We start from the raw sequence: 16546 nt of genomic DNA on the forward strand, positions 1-16546 counted from the left end.
CCAGTTTACACAGTGGGTCCCCAGGACCAGGGCTGAGAAACAGTCCTAGATGTTGTAAAGCCTTAGCCCTATATTACACTCACAACATCAGTACTTTAGTGAGGTTTACACTAGACACGTGTAGAGTGATCCATGATTTTATTTCCCCGATTTTCCCAAAGTGCAGTCTCTCATTCTGTTTTGTTGCAGTAGAGAAAGAAATACATTATGGGAGAATTTTGCTAAGCTGAACAGGAAGTTTCCGGGAAACTTCAGCTTGAGAAATCGTATCTACACACTACTTCTGCCATTTAATTTGCAGAACAATAAAGATGAAGAATGTTATTAATTTGTCTTGTGGTCACATAGCAGGCCAGGATGTCTGTGTCACAAGCTATGTTTGTGTAAACAGTCTGGGAATTGTGTTTGTGTAAACAGTTTGGGAGTTGTTTGTGTCAACAGTTTGGTAGTTGTGTTTGCGTAAACAGGAGTTGTGCTTGTGTGAACAGGACTTGTGCCTGTGTAAACAGGGGCTGTATTTATGTAAATGGCACTTGTTTATATATGTGGGACCTGTGTTTGTGTAAACAGGCACTGCACTTGCTAACACCAGCTGTGTTGGTGTACACATGAACTGCATTTGTGTAAGTGGTCATGTTTGTGAACACAGTCTTCTCTCCTCGGATCTGGGTCACAGTTTTGCAGTGGAAAAAGAGCCTGCTTTGCCAAGCAGTCCCAGGGCTTTTGAGAAGGAGGGGACCAGAGGCCCCCCAGAGGAGACCAGTGAGGCTCATGGGAAGGTGAGTTTAACAAAGATTCTTCCGAAAACAGCATTAGCAGGGTATAGATGCAAAACACTGTTTGAAGACGATAAAGAGAGCTAACATTACTCACCTCACGCTCAATTTAAAGCAGAGAGCTGCTAGCTGGCTCATCCTGTTAAAGCACTGCTCCAGTGTGTGGATACACTTATAATCTGGTGTAGAATCCAGGCCGTGCCAGTGCTGGCTGTGGCTGGTAGCTTCCCAAGGCAGCGTGTAATTAGCATGACCAAGAAAGCAGTAGACGGTATCAAGTGTTTTGAAGTAGAGAATGATTTTGTGCACCCTCCCAAATTTACTCAGGACATTTCTGTGGCAGGACAGGCCACTAGATGCAATTGGAAATGGGAGGAAAAAGTAAACATCAGGTTTTAAAAAAAAGAAAGAAAGATAATAACTCCAAATCTGTCTTTTTCTTTTGTTTTTCATCCACCACCTGAAGGACTTAATTTCCCGTGTCCGTGAGCAGCCAAAGGAAAAAGAGAATGGGGTCGGAGAGGAGGAGGCGGAGGAAGGGGGCAGGGAACAGGAAGTGGGGGTGGAGACTGACCAGGAAGTCCAGTCTGAGAACAAGGTGGAGAAAGGCAGCAAAGGGGGCGGAGGAGAGGACGTGAGGAGCCCCTCCCCCAGGGATGAGGGAGGTGGGTTGAGCAGCCCTGGCTCCGCCCCCATACTGCTGGCTGCCGAGTGCGTTCCTGTTGCACGGATGGAGGACAAAGCCACACCCACCGAAGCTCAGCCCAAGGATGACACGCCTACACCTGCTGCCCAGAAGGAAATGGAGAGAGTTGCACAAATGAAGAGGGAAATAGAAGAAAGAATGGAGAGAGAAATTGAGAGAAAGAGGGAGGAAGAAAGGGTGGGGAAAGAGAGGAGAGAAAAGGCAAGGGTGGAGAAAGAGATAGAGGAGAGGAAAGAGAAGGAAAGGATAGAGAATGAGATAAAGATGAAAAAGGAAAAAGAAAGATTGGAGAGAGAGTTGGAAGAGAGAAGAGAGAAAGAAAGGTTGGAGAAGGAGATGGAGGAGAGGAGAGAGAGTGAAAGAGTGGAGAAGGAGATGGAGGAAAAGAGAAAAAGGGAAAGGATAAAGAGGGAGTTAGAAGAGATGAAAGAAAAGGAAAGGTTGGAGAAGGAGATGGAGGCGAAGAAAGAAAAAGAAAGGTTGGAGAAGGAGATGGAGGAGAAAAAGGAAAAAGAAAGAGTGGAGAGAGAGTTGGAAGAGAGGCGGGAGAGAGAAAGGTTGGAGAAGGAGATGGAGGAGAGGAAAGAGAGTGAAAGAGTAGAGAGGATGCTGGAAGAGAGGAGAGAGAGTGAAAGAGTAGAGAAGGAGATGGCGGAGAAGAGAAAAAAGGAAAGGGTAAAGAGGGAGTTGGAAGAGAGCAGAAAAAAGGAAAGGTTAGAGAAGGAGATGGAGGAGAAGAGAGAAAAAGAAAGGTTGGAGAAGGAGATGGAGGTGAAAAGAGAAAAAGAAAGGTTGGAGAAAGAGATGGAAGAGAAAAGAGAAAAAGAAAGGTTGGAGAGGGAGCGGGAGAAGAGAGAAAAAGAAAGGTTGGAAAATGAGATAGAGGAAAAGAAAGAAAAAGAAAGGTTGGAGAAGGAGATGGTGGTGAAAAGAGAAAAGGAAAGGGTGGAGAGGATGTTGGAGGAGCAGAGAGAAAGAGAAAGGATGGAAAAGGAGATGGAGGAGAAAAGAGAAAAGGAAAGATTGGAGAGGGAGAGGGAAAAGAGAGAAAAAGAAAGGGTGTTGAAGGAGATGGAGGAGAAGAGAGAAAAAGAAAGGTTGGAGAGGGAGATGGAGGAGAAGAGAGAAAAGGAAAGGCTGGAGAGGGAGATGGAGGAGAAGAGAGAAAAGGAAAGGTTGGAGAGGGAGATGGAGGAGAAGAGAGAAAAGGAAAGGGTGGAGAGGATGTTGGAGGAGAGGAGAGAAAGAGAAAGGTTGGAGAGGGAGACGGAGAAGAGAGAAAAAGAAAGGTTGTTGAAGGAAATTGAGGAGAAGAGAGAAAGAGAAAGAGTGAAGAAGGAGTTAGAAGAAATGAGGGAAAAAGAAAGGATAGAGAGAGAGTTGGAGACGAAGAGAGAAAGAGAAAGGGTGGAGAAGGAGTTGGAGGAGAAGAGGAAGAGAGAAATGATGGAGAAAGAAAGACAAATTGAGACGGAAACGAAACGGAGGGAGATGGAAAGAGAGAGGAAAAGGGAGGATGAGGAGAGGATGAAAGTGACTGCTGTGAAGCTGCCTGAACAAGCCCCCCAGGGAGAGAGCAGAGTGGGCGGGGCCGATGGGGGGGGCAGGGCCAAGGAGCCGGGCGAGGAGGTGCGCTTTGACGACTTCTCTGTGAAGCCTCGGCGGTGGGGGAGCCAGGGGAGGGCCTTGTGGTCCAGCAGGGACAGCCCCACCCTGTGGGACGAGCGACAGGAGGAGAAGGAGTCAAAGAGTGTGCCAGAGAGAGAGGAGGCTGCGGGGACTCCTGGTGATTGGTCCGTGCCGGTAGGCGAGCCAGGCGGCTCTGGCCCCGCCTCCGCCGGCGACGGCAGCAGCACCCGGCGGGAGCCTGACGAGACCCCTCCCCAAACCCCGACCCCGCCCCCATCTCCACCCGTCCTGGAGCTGCGGACAGAAGCCCCGGAAGAGACGGAGGTGAGGGGAGGAGCCTGTGTGTGTGTGTGCGTGTGTACGTGTGTGTGCGTGTGAGTGCGTGTGTGCGTGTGTTGGGTGTAAGTGTGAGTAATCACACAGGCACGTTCACACCCAGCTCCCTCCTCCTGTTTAAGAGTCTATACAGAGTGACACACTACACACTGACTATTAACTCTGAGCCCTAACTCTGTGTTCTGACACTGAGCTCTACAGTTTACAATTTGATCGATTCACAGATGCTTTTACCCAAAAGGACTTACAAAAGTGACTTTCACATGATAAGCAAATGCCACTAGAGCTAGATAAGCAAAGTTTCAATTATATAAGCGTGACCGTCAAGGTGCATGCCTTAAGACCTGCAAGATAAAGAACGAGAAGGGTTAGTTTTTTATGAAATATAATAATAAAAATAATACAATAATAGAAATAATTCATTGAAGTGTAGCTTGAATTTTAAGCATTTGTGGAAAACAGCTGGACACTCTTGTTTTCTTAACTTAATTGCGGAAGTTCATTCCACTTTTGGGGGACCAGGACAGAGGAGACCCAGGGCAATGAGGAGAGGTTGCCAGATGCTCCAATTGTGATGTGACAGCCAGTGGGAGGTCTGGTTGGAGTGTGTGGTGTCATTATAGTGTGAAGATGAGCTGATATGAGTAGGTTTTTTTAAGAATGTTTTAGTAAGTCCATGTTCTAGAACTTCATTGCTTGTGATTGTTACATTTTCTCCAGAATGTAGCTCAGGAGTTGATTGCAGACTCTGAGCTTGAGAGTTTTATATTGAAATGAGAGAAGTGAGATGGGGTGGTAATTGTGTGCATCTTCTGGGTTGAGAGAAGGCAGTGACACAGGCCATCTTTAGACCAGCAGAGACTGTGGTCTAGCATTGTGCACTGTGCTGCAACACTGAGCTCTAAGACTGAGCTCTGACATTTAGCTTGAACACTGAGCCTTCACACTGAAGTCTGGGATGGAGCGCACTCTGAGGTGTGTTCCAGAGTGTGAAGGCAGCAGAGGGATGTGAGGTATTCCTTCAGTGTAGAAGTGTTCTACCCAGAAACACATACCAGTTTCTCCTGTTGAGTCGTCATAACACCTCACTTTTTTGTTCTCAAACTGCCTGTTTGCTGCACTGCTGCCCCCTGGTGGTTGTATTGCAATCCAGCACTAATGGCCATCACTGGCTAGTTGCTACCAAGTGCAGTGCAGAGCAGAGCATTTCCCAAACACTGTCCTCTGCTCCTCTGGTAGACAATGCATGTCCTGATTTAGAGTTAGATCTGCAGTGTGTGTATGAGCTACATCCACCTCCCTTTCTTTGTGTGAATACAAAAATAGTGTTACTTCAGACCATGCTAACTGGCCACTCATGGGGTAAACATATCCTTTACTGTCTCTCAGGATTCAGAATGTTTTCATTGAGGGAACTTTGAGAGGTTTTGATTGAACCATGTGAGAACTGCAGTTATTAATAATAATAATAATTCTTATTATTATTATAAGCAGACAGTCCACCCTCATTTCATATGTTTAGCTTTATTCAGACCAGGAGAGAGGTGCCAAGTTAGGGGATCGAACCCTGAACCTTGCAGAGGAACATCCATACGTCTTAATATATGGTCCATTCAGTTATTGTTTTATTGCTTTTTTATTTGCTCTGAATCTGGGACTGTGATTACTTTTCTGAGATCTGGATTCTGTGAAATGTTTGAATGTTACGATGTTTATTGTTCAGGCTTAGTTTGTGAAATCAGTGTCATCACGTCCGGTAAAATTTTCAAAAAGGAATGTTTAAACGAGGTGTTCAATCTCAAGGCTCTCTGAGTCTTTGACATGTAATAACCAGTTATGTTCCTATTTTTCTTGCATATTTTAACTCCCGTTGTCATGTTCCCTCACTCCTCTCCTCTCTTCTCCCTTGTTCCCTCTTTCTCTCAGGAGGAGGGTGAGGCAGAGTTGGTTGTGGAGACAGACCCGGAAGCGCTGGCGGAGGGCAGGTGAGCTCTACACACACACAGGGGTCCCGTACGAGGGGGGGTGGGGGGGAGTTAAGATGATTCGAAGGGCCCTGACTGACAGGGGCCCTCAAAAATGTAGGATTCCATTGGATTTCCTGGGGTGGTGGGGTCCAATATGAGATCTTTTCATGGGGCCCAAAATCCCTGGTGGTGCCCCTGCACACACACACATTATATATACACGTAAGTTCAAACCCAGTCAAACCCAGGAGTTTGTCGCACTTTGTCCCACCCCACCACTGACACACTGTTGGTCCTCAGTTTGGTGGAATAGTGAATAATGAGATCTGTGTTCTTTACTGTGAATCCTGTACCCAGCCTGACTCCCATCACCCCAAGACCGGATGACCTCATAAACTTGTCACCAGACGAGCCTCTGCCAGGAGAGCCCGACACGCCTAGTAACCAGGAGACTGATGATGACATCATCGACTTCACTCCCAGCACGGACCCTGAGCCCCTCCCCCTTCCTGAGGTCAGTCATGAACTCCACCCCTCTTCTGAAAACATTCTGATTGACACACCCAGGGTTTTACTACTGGGTTTCAACACATCCTTAGCACACATCTAAGTGCAACATGAGAGTGTGATTTTCATTTGTTATAACTAGAAAATGTGTGCGTGTGTGTATGTGGTGTGTGTATGGTGTGTATGTGGTGTGTGCATGGTGCACGTGTGTATGTATGGTGTGTATGTGGTGTGTGCATGGCGTGTGTGTGTGTATGGTGTGTGTGTGGTGTGTGCATGGCGTGTGTGTGTGTGTGTGTATGGTGTGTATGTGGTGTGTGCATGGCGCGTGTGTGTGTATGGTGTGTATGTGGTGTGTGCATGGCGTGTGTGTGTGTGTGTGTATGGTGTGTATGTGGTGTGTGCATGGCGCGTGTGTGTGTATGGTGTGTATGTGGTGTGTGCATGGCGTGTGTGTGTGTGTGTGTATGGTGTGTGTGCAGTTCCCCACATCGCTGCTGGACACCAGCGCTCAGCTTGCGAAGGCGGAGCTTGGACGGAGGCGGAATCGGAGTCGGCCGTCGATGCCTCCCAGGCCTGTCAGTCAAGGCGCTCCACTCGGCGAACTGCAGGAGGCCGTGGACGGGCCGGACGACTGCATGTTCCGTGACTCCACAGGTAGCCCCGCCCCAAAGTCCCATCTGGTGCCCAGTTCCAGTTCCTTTTGTTCAGCTCCTGCACAGGTGTGCTCTGTTCAACGCTGAAGGACGCCCCCTGGTGGATAAGCCTGGGATACAGATAGGAAAAAACTCTTCCAACAGCAGCACTAATTATATATGGAATTTTTCCATCCGGTTCGATTAGAGTCACATCCGGAGGTCTGAGCTGGATTCTGCCATTGCGGAACATGAATGTAAAATGCCTTTCCACCTTCACCGTTTTTACTGACAGATAACATCCCATAATAAGTTTGCAGGAGTCACGAGACACTCTGTTGTAAAGCCGGCACTCAGTCCTGATGAAGCACTGAGTACAGCTGGGAGAAATATGGAATCTCAGTCTGAACACACACAATCGGACACGCAACACATTAAAATTAAGTGCAAACAGACTACCATATATATATATATATATATGAGATGTACAGAAATCAGATTTGTCAGCTGTTTTGGGTGTGACTGTAGACGGGGCTTAAGTCTGTCTCTCCCTCTCTCCTAGAAGTCGCGGCAGAGTCTTCTTATGGGGTGGATTTGCATTCAGAGGTGGAGCCCTCTCCACTGCCCAGCCAATCGCAGAGAGTCCCCGTCTTCCCCGGAATGGACCCTTCAGCCCTCAAGGTGAGGAGCCACTCACTGCCGTCTGAGCCAATGTCAGCGCCGATGGTCCCATCTGCCTGCTCCTGTTCCCTCGCCTAATTGGCTGTTTCTCTGTCTGACTGAAGTTAGTATGTTGCTTGATGCAGTAATTCATGCAGGGCCGCTGGGTGGCTCATCCTGTTAAGGTCCCCACAGTGTGATACCGAATCTGGGTTGTGCTCGTGCCAAGTGGCCGGCAACCTACAAGGTGGCACTCAACTGGGTTTCATCAGGAATTAAAGCATTATTGTGCTCAGTAGCGACCTCTGCTGGGCAACAGGGCACATCCAAGTCTGTTGAGCAGCGCATGTGCTGCCTTCCTCCAGGTCCAAGCCCTGCTTGTGAATTGCAGCTTAATAAAGTAAGAGGCGACAGTGGCGATATCACATGCTTCAGAGGAGAGTGCTCTCCAGTATCGATAGGGGTGGTTAGAAGGAAGGAAGGAAGTGCCTAATGAATGAAGATTGAAGTTTTAGGCTTTTTCATGCTTAACTACCAGGGCAGTACTGATGTAGCAGAACAAGGTCCGTGTGACAACAGTACCAAACCAATCAGCCATTTTGAACTCTTTATCATACTGTGAGACTTGTGGCTTCAGACTGGTCCAGCACTATCTGCTTTTACATCCATATTTTTTCCCATTCCAAATGTAATTCTAATTAAAGATTCCAAATTGACCGTTTACATGAACGCCAAATAAAGTGCTCATACTGAATATATTTTTATATGCCTCGGTTGTAGTAAACTTTCTAATTTGTATAAAATTTCACTTCATGCAGTCTGCGCCAACCCTATTCAAAAATTGGGTTCAAGCGCAATGCTTCTATTTCTCCTGTTCCTGACCAGCTTTGCTTGGCAACTGCCATGTTTCTGAATCTCCCGCAAACTCAAAACACGTTGCTTGTCCCAAGGGAGGAACATGCACAGAATCGAAAATCAGAAATTAATCTGAATGAGCATTTGCATGGCCATTAGTCACTAATGTTCTCCGACTGAATTGATTATCAAAAGTTTACACCACCCCTTTCAAACCAAATGCCAAATGAAATTTCAGCCGAAATGGACCAGTGTTATTCTGACTGAGGTGCTTACATGAGTATTCTGATTAGGGTCTTGTTATTATTCCAGTTATTGAGAGAATATGAGCCTCCGTGTAATGCAGCTGCTGCTGCCAGATCTGATGTCAGTGTTGGAGCTGGACCCAAACTACAGCCCTGCTTCGCTCCAAGCAATGAGAGAAAAAGTCTGTTGTTTTGTTGGCAGTATGTATACCAGGTTAATTTCCTGTTGGCCTATAGATAGATTTCATGATGTAATATACTTTACCCCATACCTCTCTTTCCCCCTCTCTCTCTTGCTCTTTCTCTCTCCTGCTCCCCCCCCCCCCACTTTTTGTCCCCCCTTTCCCTCCCCTTCTCTGTCTTTTTCCCTCTTTCCTGTTTACTCTCTCTCTCTCTCTCTCTCTCTCTCTGTCTCACAGGCAGTGCTGCAGAAGCGAGGGGGGGATTCTGATGGACAGGCTGACAGACGCGCCCCCTCTCCGTTGGAGCTGTTGCGCCGCGTTCCGGCATCTTCCCACCCCTCCCCCCCTCAGCTCTCCTGCCCTGCCCCCTCCCCTCCTCCGCGCACCCGCTCCACCAAATCACCCATCCCTCCAGGAGCAGCCAGGGTGCTGCCCCCTGCTGCTGGGACAGAGGACAGGCAAGCAAAGGCTTCGCTTCTCAGAAACACACATCACAGCACATAACAGCACACATGACACATCACAGCACATCACAGCACATACACAGCACGCCTCACAACAGGTAACACAGAATCAGTCCGCATGATGCAACTTTCAAAAACTCTAAAACGACAATCACCATTTTTCTGTTGCTTGACAAAGTTGTTCTTTATGGGCATTAATAGCACTATTCACAATGTGTCACAATAACATGGTTACTAACTCCCTTTAGGGTAATTACGTGGTTATTACCACCCTTTATGGCATGTGTATGATTATTAACACACCTTGTGGCAATTGCATGATTATTAACGCCATTTATGGCAATTATGTAATTATTGGCATAATTTTAATTATTACGCTCTTTAGGGTGGAGTCCACACCTCCCTGGCTTCAGGAGCTGAAGTCCAAGAAGCAATTCGCTCAGTCTGGTGGAGACCCATAGACACCACAAAGAAAGGGTGAGCGCTCTTCTCTCCCTTCTCCTCTCAATCTCTCCCCTTCTTTCTGTCTCCATTTCTTCTTTTTCCCCCTTTTCTTTCTCTCTCTTCTCTTTTTCAGTCTCCGGTCTTCTCTCTCCGTCTCCATTTCTGTCTTCTCTCCAGCCTTCACTCTCTTCTGTTCATCTCACTGGTTCGTTCACCATGAGCTCCTTGTTGATTGCGCGTTTTTAAATAATAATAATAATAAAATGCCGATAAGGACAGATTGGAGAGCCCATTTGACTAAGCCCTCTTCCTATAAAAGCTTTTTCTTGGAGTGCGGGGGTGGGGGGGGGGGGGTGCTGTTGCCTGTTTATTTGCTATCCTCTCATAACTCTTAACAGTGTGCATGAATATTTAGCATGTTATGAATGATTATTGTGTAAATATGTCTGTGGATGGCTCTGATTTAGACTTCTACTGATTTTGTTTTTGTCAATTTGATGGATGAATGGTTATTTTCAACGGTCGTTGTCACTTACGTTTATTTAATTTTACAGGTTTACACGAGGAGGAAATGGCGGAAGCTTTGACCTTTAACCTGGAAATGAACAGAAACTTGCTATCAAGTTTTTTCTCTTGAGTTTTTTTTTCGTGACTTTTGCTTGTGAAACTCGTGGCAGCAGTAGGGTTTGATATATGCACAAAGTGCCTTTCCGGAAAGAGTGGAGAAAAGGGCCTTTTCTGTCGAACGAGTCTTTGCATACAGTCACTTTACTCTCTATCTGCACAGAAGGAGGGGGACCAATTCTGTCCCTGCACTTGTTGCACAAGGGAAAGGTTAGCCTGCAGGACCAAGCACTTCTTAACCTGATGCACAACAAATTCAGGACAGGATGATGTTTTTAAAAGATTTTTATTACTTATCAGTTTTTTATATAATGAATGCAGTCTGTCTCTGTCTTCCTGTTCACAGTTTTAAAAAATCTGTTTCTCTCTTTTATTTGTGTTTTGTTTTGTTACATTTTTGTTGTTGTTGTTGAACTGGCTGTTAGACCGGCACAAAGTTTACAGGATCAACCCTCTTAAGGGACAGTTTAATCAAAGCACCCGGAGCCTTAGACTGTATCCCACACTGCCCGTCTCCGGTCCCTCTGTTTAGCGCCTGTTGTGCTGGGTCCATTGGAATCAAAGTGTGTTTTTTAATTCATCTAAAATTCTGAGAATTTGATTCTGATTGGCCCAGATGCCCTCCGATGACACCGGTAAAATATTAACTTTCGTTGGTCGCGAATGGCGATTCACTGCGATGCCGAACAACAATTTTTTTAAACCTGGTTCATAATATTTCCTCCTGTAGACCAATGTAATGTAATGTTTGGTTTGATCTGTATGTGAAGATTTCAGGCTATCTTAGGCCCGTGTGTGCACATGTGTTTGTGTGTGTATGTGTGTGTGTGTGTGTGTGTGTGTGTGTGTGAATGGTGTCTTCTGTAAAATTATCCTTTTGTCAGGGCTTTTTAAAAAAGATTGTTTCTTTCTTAATTTCAACGCAAAGGCTGTAGGCTTGTGTGAGGCCATTGTCAAAGTGGAAATTGATAAATAAAATAAAGTTTGCTATGAAATGGATGGATGGCCTTTTGTGTCTTATTTGCGGTCAGTTCTGGGTTTAGACTTTTGCTATGTTACTTTGCAGCTGATGTTTTTTTGGATGTTTTGAGGTCGTGCAGTGACATCACTCCTGGCTGGATGTGCGGTGCTATGTGAGCCAAATTAACGTCCCACCCCTTCCCATCTGGACCCACCCCCCCCACCCCCCAAGTGATGATTCATTTCCTTCAGCCTGTTTTAATTTGTGACTCCGTGCGACAAACGAGACAGAAAACAGATGACCAACATTGAGATGTTTCGCTCTGTGCTTCATGTAAAATCAAGGGCCCTTTTAACAAATGTCTCCCCAGTCTGTATGAGAGGAACCTAGATACGGCATGTCAGGGTGCCCCTCAATCCTTCATCAGCGCACTGTGTGTTTGGGCAGATGGGGTGTGGCCAGGGAGGGGGGTCCAGGTCCCATTTTTTTGCTGAGTGAGGGCAAATTGCTGAACCCCCCCCCCCTCCCAGCCAATGGTGAGTTCATGCCCAGACTGTGTGCCCTGGCACTGCTGGTAGACAGCTGGCACAGAGGTGGATGGTTGGATTTGGCGGGCATGGCGTGCCAGCTCTGGAGCCCTATTGAGGGGCAGTGTGACGGACACAATGCGGGCGACAGACCTGCTGTATCAACAGCTCTCCGTTTTTCTGCTGTCCTCGCCAGAAATAAACCATAAATACCCCCCCCCCTGCCCCAGACTGCCACACACTGCCCCAGCCACAATCACGCACACTGCCTGCACCAAGACCGCGGGTTACACACGCCACCGATACACCCACCAGCACCAGCTAACGACCAGGTAACGACCGAGCCTTCCTGCTCCTGTGGGCGCTCTCGCTCCGCCTCCTGCTGTCTATGTGACCGCTCATTCCATCTGCTCCTCTCTGTGGCTGCTCCTTCCACCTCCTCTCTATGGCTGCTCCTTCAACCGCCTCCTCTCTCTCTCTCTGGCTGTTCATTCCTGAACTCTACCCCCCCCCCCCCCCATGCCCTCCTGTCTGTCCCTCTGCCTGTTGTGTGTGACCATTGTTGCCCCGTGATTCCATCCCTGTCCCATGTCTTGTGGTTGCCATGGTTTCTTAGGCTTGGCCCAGTTTGTTTTGGTTTGCTTTTTGTTGTTGTATTGTCCAGTGAGGAGCCACACTTTGCCTGGTGAGCATGCAGTAAGTTTAAAGTTTAAAATGTGCTCTAAATGAGAGGGATGTAGTCTGCTGTTACCTGGACATATGTGGACACCTGGGATGTTTCAGTGGGGAAGAATATTGGCCTTACACTAGTTGCGAGCCTCTCACGTGGTGCGTTTGAAATCACATACTAGTGTACTATTTAGAATGCAAAACTAGCATGTGAACATTTTTAGTATGAAATCATAGCACATATCAAATAGTATGTGAAAGATAACCAGATGCCTTGCTACATCTGGTGTAATAACATAGTTTGCAAATACTGCTGGCAAAAGGAGCAAAACAAGATGGGGAGCTTTAAGAGAGCGATGCTGTTGTGAGCTTCATTTAAGAGATGGAGTCTCTTACCTACTGTCTAGAATGCCTATGGTTCAAATTCCTTATTTTGTACGATGCTGTTGGAAATCTAATTGTACATATGATAATATTGCTGGTTTCAGACAAAAGATTAAATTTAGAGTATGAGCTTCCTGTCTTGCTAGTGCCTCACGGTACTGTGTTTATCAATGAATAATTCTGTCCCCCAGTACAAGTTAAATCAACAGGGCTGTACTTTACTGGTCCTGTACAATCCAATTTTCATATATATTGGCATCATCCTGCCTTGCTTTGAGGTATCTGGCATTTATCCAGGTTCAAGAATTTAAGTATTGCAAAAAACTTGTTTTAAATAACCTCCCCCATCTCTTTAAATACATTTTAATGTAGGCTAACAAGAGCAAATGACATAAATGCTAAAATTAAATTTCATTTTTCACAATTTCCTTGTTTTGTATCTTGTTTTTTTGTTTCTGTGCACATACTGAATGAAACTCTTCTGTTCTGTTGCCAGTTTTGGCCATGTCTCTATAATGTCAACTAAGCCACTGCTCCCAATAGTTAATCCAAACAGTTACTGTAAGCTCCAGCATGTTTTTTTACCATGACTAACTCCATGTTACCCCCCTCACCCCCCCACCCCCCTCCAGGAGAAGGCAGGCAATGTCGGAAAAGCAGGGGCCCGCAGAACAACTGCCAGCCGGAAAAAGTCAGGGAGGGGTGGGTGGCAATTACAAGGTAACTATCCTCTCCACTAAAAAAACATTTAGAGATTTTTCTATGAAATACAGGACTGATTTAATGGTTGCTCGGTAAAAGAGAAGCGTAATGTTTTTATCTACGTTGTAGACCCTGAGTCCAGACACTGGTTAATACGCATCCACACATTTTCAGACTCCAGTCCCTGGACCCACCCTGCCTGGCTTTACATGTGTTTCTGCACCAATGACCAGCCAGCGAAACCACACACCTTGTTATCAAGCCCTTAACTAATTGCACTTGACTAAAAGAAAAACTACAGACACCAGCAGAAGCTGCGGCCCTTCTGGACCTGAGCTCTCAACTAAATATGTCACATCAGACATCCTCTCCGATAATGATCTCACACAAGTCCTTCTCCTCACCAATGTGACCGCCTCCTTGCAGGTGGTGCTGTGTGAGGTGTAGTTGGGCTGTGATTGTCTCCTTGCAGGTGGTGCTGTGTGAGATGTAGTCGAGCTGTGATTGTCTCCTTGCAGGTGGTGCTGTTTGGGGTGTAGCTCGGTTGTAATCTCTCTTTGCAGGTGGTGCTGTGTGAGGTGTAGTTGGGCTGTGATTGTCTCCTTGCAGGTGGTGCTGTGTGAGGTGTAGTCGAGCTGTGATTGTCTCCTTGCAGGTGGTGCTGTGTGAGGTGTAGTTGGGCTGTGATTGTCTCCTTGCAGGTGGTGCTGTGTGAGGTGTAGTCGAGCTGTGATTGTCTCCTTGCAGGTGGTGCTGTGTGAGGTGTAGTCGGGCTGTGACTGTCTCCTTGCAGGTGGTGCTGTGTGAGGTGTAGTCGGGCTGTGACTGTCTCCTTGCAGGTGGTGCTGTGTGAGGTGTAGTCGGGCTGTGACTGTCTCCTTGCAGGTGGTGCTGTGTGAGGTGTAGTCGGGCTGTGATTGTCTCCTTGCAGGTGGTGCTGTTTGGGATGTAGTTGGGCTGTGATTGTCTCCTTGCAGGTGGTGCTGTTTGAGTTGGAGAATTTCCAGGGCAAGAAGGTGGAGCTCTCTGCAGCGTGTAAGGATGTGAACGAGAAAGGTGCGGAGAAAGTTGGCTCCGTGCTGGTCAACTCTGGACCGTGAGTACCGCCCTTCTCTTCTGCCCTCCTCATCTTCCCTCCATCTCTTCCTCCTCCATCTTCTATTCCTCCTCATCTTCCCTCCATTTCTTCCTCCTCCACCCCCTGCCTTCCTCATCTTCCCTCCATCTCTTCCTCCTCCACCCCCTGCCCTCCTCATCTTCCCTCCATCTCTTCCTCCTCCATCCCCTGTTCCTCCTTCTCCTTCCTCTCTTCCTCTTCCCTCCATCTCCCCTTCTTTTCCATCTCCTGGACAAAAGTTTAAACTCAGAAAACAACCTGGTGCCTCGCTTGACTTCCTGTCTTCCCCTCTCCTGTTTGAATTATAGAGAAAATGGTTCATGTTTAAAGGAATGTGTTGATTGAATGAAGTAATAAATGATAGTAAATCAAAAATAAATCAACAAAGAGGAAAGTAATGAATATGTGAATGACTGAATGTATGAATGGGTAAATGGGTCAGTGATGTGACCTTACCCCCACTCGCAGGTGGGTTGGGTTCGCCCAGCAAGGGTTCAAAGGGGACCAGTATGTTCTGGAGAAGGGGGAATATCCACGCTGGGCTACCTGGACCAGCAGCCAGAACAGCTACAGTCTGATGTCTCTACGGCCACTCAAAATCGTGCGTACTGCAGCACCGACCAGCCTACTGACGCACACACTGACTACAGCATTACCGAGAGACACTGACCACATCACTGGTCCTTTACTAAGAGAGTCACATCACAGATACTCTGACCACGAAACTGACTGAATCGCTAACATGCTCACAAGCAGCCCTTTAGCTGTTTTTTTAAATTATTTATTTTTAATTTTTTTTGTAATTTCTTTAATAAAATTTCTTTAATAAAAAATGACAAAGGCGAAACTGTACAAACACTGCAATAATCAACTCATCATAAATACACTGGGGCTAACTGAGTGAAGTGATATGTCCAGAGTAGGCTTACAGGGAAAGATCTGAGATATGCTGACTTTTGCACTTAAAGAAACCACTGCCGCTGGGCTTACAATGAAAAAACGTGTATCATTGCGTGACTAATTAGTTTATAAATCAGTGAATTTTACAGTCGTAATGCGCTGCAGTTGAAAAGCTGAGTGGATTTTTGGATTGTTTGACTAAGCGTCCTTCGACAGAAATGTGTTTTTGCGGCGTTCACGTGTGACTTTGTCGCCCCCTGCAGGACAGTGAACAGCACAAGCTGCACTTGTTTGAGGCAGAGGGGTTTGCAGGGAGAAAGATGGAGATCGTGGACGACGATGTACCCAGCCTGTGGGCCCACGGCTTCCAGAACCGCGTGGGCAGTGTGAAGTCACTCAACGGAACGTGAGTTACCAAGCTGGAATGATTTGGCTTAAGTTGTTGGGGGACAGAACTCTCAGTATTGAGAACAGAGAGCTGAATATCTGGTGAGTCTGTAGGATCTGTGGTGTCGTCGCCTTCCTCTCATTGATAGAGGGGGACAAAGCCAAGCTCATAACAGTGTAGATTTTAAATGTAATAACACTGACACTGGATCAGTGACTGCTGTTTCCCGCTTGACAGCCAGGGTTAGGACAAAGGTTGGTGAAGGAGCTCCGAAATCAGTTGTTCTTTACACAGCATGGGAAAGTCAACAACCTGATAAAATGTTTCAGAGTAGGTGTGCTGATCTAGGATCAGTCTAGCATTTTTAAATCACATCAATTTCAAATAAAATTTTTATAATCTCTGTTTGCAAGGTACTGCAAAAATGCACGTTCAAGTTCAAATGTTTTTTTTATTGGCATGAAAAAAGTTGTCATATTTAGTACTTGGTTGCAAGTCCTTTGCATTTGATGACTGCCTGACACCTGCCATTCACACACATGATGCACACTTACATTCTCTCTCTCTGTCTGTTTTCCTTAGGTGGGTGGGGTACACGTACCCAGGCTACAGGGGGCACCAGTTCGTGTTTGAGAAGGGAGAGTTCAAGCACTGTAACGAATGGGGCTCGGCACAGCCGGAGATCCAGTCAGTGCGCCGGATTCTGGACATGCAGTGGCACACAAAGGGCTGCTTTGACACCTCCGACCCCAAGCCCGCACCCCCACCCCCTGCCCCGCCCGCTGCCGCCGGCTCCAGCTGAAGGAGGATCACCGGCCCTGCCCCCAGACCCCCGCCCCACCTCGCCTCTCCCAGGGGTGTTAAGAAG

General features: G+C 46.9%; 2 protein-coding genes across 2 annotated transcripts; both read left to right on the forward strand.

Annotated features, from left to right (window-relative positions):
* The first annotated feature begins 2883 nt into the window (after positions 1–2883).
* On the forward strand, positions 2884–11029 carry LOC118212165 (uncharacterized protein KIAA1671-like). Its single transcript, XM_035389807.1, has 8 exons — positions 2884–3435; positions 5374–5432; positions 5772–5928; positions 6404–6578; positions 7119–7237; positions 8736–8956; positions 9348–9439; positions 9961–11029. Exons 1-7 carry the CDS (start codon positions 2926–2928, stop codon positions 9421–9423), a joined length of 1317 nt encoding a protein of 438 aa, XP_035245698.1. The 5' UTR covers positions 2884–2925; the 3' UTR covers positions 9424–9439; positions 9961–11029.
* Positions 11030–11762: 733 nt separating this feature from the next.
* crybb3 (crystallin, beta B3) lies at positions 11763–16495 on the forward strand. The gene is made up of 6 exons (XM_035392000.1): positions 11763–11850; positions 13204–13291; positions 14251–14369; positions 14859–14991; positions 15554–15696; positions 16261–16495. Exons 2-6 carry the CDS (start codon positions 13217–13219, stop codon positions 16478–16480), a joined length of 690 nt encoding a protein of 229 aa, XP_035247891.1. The 5' UTR covers positions 11763–11850; positions 13204–13216; the 3' UTR covers positions 16481–16495.
* Positions 16496–16546: the final 51 nt, after the last annotated feature.

The sequence above is a fragment of the Anguilla anguilla genome, chromosome 14 (genome assembly GCF_013347855.1).
Source record: "Anguilla anguilla isolate fAngAng1 chromosome 14, fAngAng1.pri, whole genome shotgun sequence".
NCBI lineage: Eukaryota > Metazoa > Chordata > Actinopteri > Anguilliformes > Anguillidae > Anguilla > Anguilla anguilla.